General features: G+C 40.9%; 1 protein-coding gene across 1 annotated transcript in view; it reads right to left on the bottom strand.

The window, feature by feature from the left end:
- Positions 1 to 1,594: 1,594 nt before the first annotated feature.
- The window catches only part of EPHA3 (EPH receptor A3), a 215,139-nt gene continuing 210,733 nt past the window's right edge, over positions 1,595 to 6,000 (bottom strand). Inside the window, exons 18-19 of the mRNA XM_009888511.1 lie at positions 3,420 to 3,575; positions 1,595 to 1,964 (exon numbers count right to left, since the gene is read on the bottom strand). Of these exons, the coding sequence (XP_009886813.1) occupies positions 1,859 to 1,964; positions 3,420 to 3,575 (262 nt within the window). The 3' untranslated portion in view covers positions 1,595 to 1,858. The remainder of the gene's footprint in view (positions 1,965 to 3,419; positions 3,576 to 6,000) is intronic.

Below are 6,000 nucleotides of genomic sequence, written 5' to 3'. Positions count from 1 at the left end.
CTGCATACGCGGTGAAAGGCGGCGTGCCACATCTGCCTCCCACACAGCCTTGGACTTAGAGGGGACTCACTGTTATTCATCAGAATCAGGTTTAGATTCCAGCATGGCAATTTGGGAAACAGAGTGGTTTCCACTAGGGCCTAAAGCCTGAGCTCTGCGTGCCTGGCATCACATCTAGGGTGTTAAGAAGCACAAGAGGTGTCTCACACTGTGATTTAAACCACTCACTTTCAGTAGAAGAGTCATGCCTACTCAGAACTGGGACCGATGTGCTCCAGAGCAACAGCTTAAAAGCTTGCTATTGAGATGGGGGAGGACTCTCAAATGCCACCTTCCAGCCTCCTTTTCCCCCCCAGGAAATGTGAACGCTGTCCTAAAGATATGTTTCTTTGCTTTCGTTTAAGGAACAGGCGTCTAAGGAACCTGTGGCAAATAGCAAGGCTGCTGCAGGATGGCAGTGCCTGGACCGAGATCTTCTAGCTCAGACTTAGGTAAAATTACATACCAAAGTCCCATTTCACAAGCTTCAGTCACCCTTTTAAACCATCCACTTATCCTTGGCTGCAGGACACCATCTCAGTGTAACTACCAGTGGCTACCCACATGGTAGGGCACCTCCCAGCTCCCAAGACCGGGAACAGAGCCTGCCAGATGGAAGCTACAGAAATGGACCACTCCTCACGGAACTCAAAAAGCATCCTCTGCTAACGCAGGATGCAACCCTGACTCTTTTTAATGTTTGCTAGGTGAATCTCCCACCGGAACATGGCTCGAGAACAGGGGTTCTTATTTTGACAGGGGAGCAGGCCTTTGGGAAGTAAATGAGATGTGTGTACCTGACCGGGCCAGATACTGACCTAGAGATCAATATGCACGCAAGTCTGCCAGAACTCAAGCCAGGGTTAAAATACCACCCACAGCAAACGGAAGGAATATCAACACGTCCAGATGCTTTATGCAGAGTCAGAGCTGGAAAAAAGACCACCTTTCTTTCCTTATGTATTTCATATAGGATGTTAGGAATGTGAAATAATCTAGTAATTAACCCTCAGACAATTTCTCAGGTTGAACCAATGAAGTTTTGATAACATTTGGCACTTGGCAATAATACAGCCAGGTTAAAGTATTTAAGCATAAATATAAACAATAATGGAAAAAAAAAAAAACCCAAAGGAAATAAATAAGTCTTTTAAAAATTCAGACTTGTTTCTGTTTAAATGAACACAATTAGGGTAGCTAACATAACAGCAAAAATCTTTTGTCAACTAACTCAAAGTCACTACAAACTTTATTTCTGTGTTCCTTTCTGAAGTTGAAATAGCATGTTACAATGACATTATAGTAAATATGGCCAGACAGGTAGTGAGGTATAGTCCTCTATTTTCCTTGCTTTTAAAGAAATAAAATACCTGTTACAGATCTCTTCTGTATAAAAATACTGCAAGTCTTTCTTTATTCTTATTTGCTGTATAGATCAAATACACAGCTTTTACGTCCATGGGTTTTCCATGTTATTCAGTCACTTAATATTGAAATGGCTCTAGGTTTTAGTATCACTGGTTTTTACTTGGAAGGATTTTTTACATATTTTTTCTTTTGAAATTTACTATCTGTATTAACAGTCAGTCAAGAGCACCCACCTTTTAGGATTATCAGATAGAAAACAAGTTCACTCCTATTTTTAAGGCATTTATACTCAATATTTGAGTGTCTTAGTGGGTTTGAAATTTCAACCATTATGTTTCCAAAGCTCTTGCAAAGAACTTCTTTAAATTCTGCTGTTTATCAGCCATCGCTTTTGCCCTGTGATGCAATTTTTCTCCTTTTTTCCTCTCCTGCTCAACATCATTTTGGTACCTTACACAGGAACAGGGCTGTTCTTTGTATGAGTTTCTAGAGCTTTGATACTGCTAACAATCTTCTTTTGAGGTCCCACAACTGTAACGCCGACTTTCTTCGTGTCACTAGAAAAAAGAGAAGATGCACCGGGTGAGTGAGCGTACTGTCTTTGTGTTTCCTAGGGCTGACGTGAGCAAACAGAAATCAACTCGCTCATCTTATATTATATTGCTACGCTGGAGGAGCCTCCAGCTATGGCAATACTGCTGAAACACAAACTCTCATATGGAAAATAGTAAGAGCCATTGTATGAAAACAGCGGCAGGCCACAAACAAGAGTAAAAACTTGTTTAGCCTTCTTGTGTTTGCTTACCTGGAAGAAAAACAATGAAATAGTGTTTTCCAGTGATACACACACTGGCACTTAGGGGCAAGGTGTTTAATTCTGGGCCAGCTGCCATCTCTGAGCCTCTCTACCATCTCCATCCCCCTCCCAGCCTGATTGCTGCTCATCAGCAGCGCTGACATCTCGCCGAGCCCTCTGAACCGTCATCTTAACTCTGGTATCAGCATTGAGATTAACAGCTACATGGCCAAGCTTCCAGCATCTACCCCATTTTTCACCTCTTGTTTCTCCAGGCTGTCCAGTCTCTTTGTTCCTTGTGCAACACAGAAGTGGTTTAACACTTGCGGAGGACTAACACAGGCTCACAGGAAATTGGGCATTCCTAGAGGATTTCTGCACTGTCCCCAAAGGGCAATTGTTACAAAAAGCCATTAGCAGCCCTTTTTATAGTTGCAATAATACACTAATTAACGGCATTGACATGTTTAATTGTCGGTACTGCAGCTGCTGCTTACTTCTTCATAACTTGTCGTGCATCCAGCTAGCCCAACAGGGAGTTGAGATTTCCTTTGACAGTAAGTTCATAACTGTACTTGATGCCTTTTCAGGTGCAGAGAGAACATTACCCTACTCTTCCTCATCACAAGAACTAAGACAGATTGCATTTAAATGTAATAAACTTGCAAGTTGTAAACTTAAAAGCTTAGCATGTTTAAATGTCAAAACTAGAGGCAGAAGAGAGTTCATCCCCTGAATAGTTACTACCATGTAGGAAGAAAGCAACTACATAGTGCTTGCTCTGTCTCACCTGGTTTGATGGAATATGGGATGTGCAATAAAGGAGAAGACTGGCACACATGCCAGCTGTGGGGAAACCCCTACATAAAAGGCAGAATATAAAGAATCAACACAGAAACTCCTAAATTGTGGGTGAAAGTAAGTCATGCTGGTGCATCAGATGATGCATGGTGCTACTCTTATCAGAAGAAATTAGGAATTTCCTTGGCATCTATTTGACCGTGGCCTTCACACAGTCACCACAGCATCTAGGTTTCCTGCATGTGTATTACAACTACAACAATAATTTACATTTGTCTCTTTAAATGTAAGAATATTTTAGCTAAAAACTGGAAACTCCGTAAAAAATCACTACTCTTATGCTTATGTTTAATCTTGTACCTGGCTTGTACCAGCCACCACCAGTGATTAAGAGCTGTAGTCAATTCAAACTTACTCTGTAGAAATCTTGGCTATTGTATCACAGGAACTGTACTCCACGCCCGTGAAAATGTCTTTGCACTGTCCTGTTCGAAAACCATTGAGCCAATCACCTGCCGTACGGAAGGCTGAAATGTCAACGTTACTTTGGTCCAGGAGAAGATTTGATGGCCTGAAATAAAAAAAGAATGTGATAAAAGTTAGGGAGCAGGGGGGGATACGTATGGATTTCTTTAGTTTTTAGACTTAGCACTGACATTGGCAGGAGCTTCCTGGCTAGATGTGGCTTTTCCGTTCATCTGTGGAAGTTATCTGCTGCTGAGGCCACCGTAGGCACTCATGCTGGCAGCTTTGAAGAACGTTGTGTAATCACCTTGCTTAAGAGCACCAGCTTCTCATGCTCACGTTTAAATCACTGAAGCATCACCAATTCATAACGTGTATTGTTACCTTACAATTTAATGTATGAAGCATTAGTAAAGAAAAGCCTAATTTAGATTATATTTATGTGATTCACCTGGTCCCAAAAAACACACAAATGATGCGCACTCGACTCCAAGTTGAGTGTGTGGGTAGAATTTACATATCTCAAATGCTCACAGTATTGCAGCCCACTGACAAATCCCAAATGCTGCTATTAAGTTAGAAGCACAAATAATAAGACAGCAGTGGCTTTAAAAAAATTGTACCAAGGCTAAAAATCAAACGTTAAGTGAATTTGTAAGGCAAATGTAACTGCACAAGACTTGCATTCTGCAGTGCACAGAAGCAGAAATGGGGAAATTTGTTATTAAATACACTTAGCCAAACATAAAATGCAAGTGCTGTGTCCAGTTTAAAATTGATGCTTACTCTAAGACTGAAACTTCTATAACGATATCATACAACCAATTTAGAAGTGAGAACTGACTCCTCTCCTGCCTTTGGTGCTCATAAAGGATGCTGAACTGACATGATTTGCATCCAAGTTCTCTACTTAGAAAACAATGAAGAAACCAGTAAGAAACAAACAAAACCAACAAAATAAATCAAACAAAACATATGTCCATGCTTCTTTGTCCTTTTAAACCTTTTTCCATTTGCATAAGTCTACCTATAAGCTATTGAGAAAAAAATACCCTTCTCAAAACAATGATTAAATATATTATTTTTCATCAAGAAGGAATATATTGCAGCTGACCCTGCACTTTTCATATTGCAAATGGCAAAGACGGCTGCTCCCATATTGATCCAGAAATTCAGTTCTGTCTGGTATGAATACTCTTGTTTTCATGGTCTTCTGAGCATACTGTAATTTCTTATTTGAAAGCATCAAGACTGAAACTTTCTTACTGAACTGTCATTGCTGAAGAGTCATTATTTAGCTTTTTTCCTCTCCCATTTCAATTTTCATCAGGTCTCAGAGCAGCGATGTCCCTGACCAGGCACCTTTTGCCTGACTACCCTCCCTCTGGAGCCCAGCCAGGACAAGGAGCTGCTGCAAATGACCATGATCACTGGCACCAACCATGGACCTCACACCCTGGGAGCAGCCGTAGATGGAAAGGAAAGGGACAGAAGACACCAGAAACCTGCTTTGCCTCCAGAACAGTAAAGAAGGGAAAGCACAGCATGGCCGCACTGACACATGGACTGAGCTAAGGACAGAAGATGCAGCACACTCCAGGTTTCTGTTCTCATGCTGAAACCAGATCTTAGGCACCTATGTGTTAGACAGCTTTAAACAGCCTCCAGTTAAAGGCTCAGTTTAGATAATCAGGCCCAAATATTTTTATTCAGTAGCTGTACAGCCTGCATCTCCCTGACTACTGTTTGTCCCATGAAGAGCCAATGCTTTTTATTTATAGTTTTCTGGGTATACCGTCTGGAATCCCAAGACATTTATTAAGAGTATTTATGAAGTGTTCTTAGTGATAAAGCATGAAGATTTTTTTTTCCAGCCTAGTATGTCTTTTCAACTTAAATCTAATAAAATGAGGCCTGACTCAAGAATCATTAATGAAAAAAAAGTATAAACAAGTTGAAATAGAACAGGTCTCTAGGATTAGGAATTAGAGTGGCCCAAAAGAGCTTTTATGTTTATTACTTGGATCAAAGTATCATAAGGACAAAAAATATGACCTAATTTTAATGCAAGTGACCTCAAAATAACCAGCACTGTAAAGTATCATTTTTCTCCTTGTAGGATTCCAAACAAAAATTAGTTACTTTCCTCCTCTGAGAGGACATCTGGACAGTTTATCAATGAACAGGAATTTGTCTCACTGTGAAGAGTCTGTGATGTCTCCTCGCATGCACCAAGGGAAAGCTGGGCTTTCAGAGCATCTGCACACATCGGCAGTTTTTCTCCCCCTGACCCAGCCCCTAGACAGAAGGTCTGAACATGAAATTTATGGTCTGGGTGATGTGCGCCATGAGCTCACACTTTACTAGACAAATTAGATGGGTTGCAATCCGTGCAGCTGTAAACGACGTCCTGCAGGGTTCCACCTGATCTTTTACAGCTTTTCATAAATCAGTACCTACTAGCTTCAGAAGAGAGTCATTAAAAAGAAATCATGGAAATTACATGTTTGCTCAGGGGAAGTGAAATAGAA

This window comes from Charadrius vociferus, unplaced genomic scaffold (assembly GCF_000708025.1).
Source record: "Charadrius vociferus isolate BGI_N301 unplaced genomic scaffold, ASM70802v2 scaffold487, whole genome shotgun sequence".
In the NCBI taxonomy this organism is placed as follows: Eukaryota; Metazoa; Chordata; class Aves; order Charadriiformes; family Charadriidae; genus Charadrius; species Charadrius vociferus.
The sequence above is the reverse complement of the archived record's forward strand: the minus strand, read 5'-3'. Positions and strand labels throughout refer to the sequence as shown.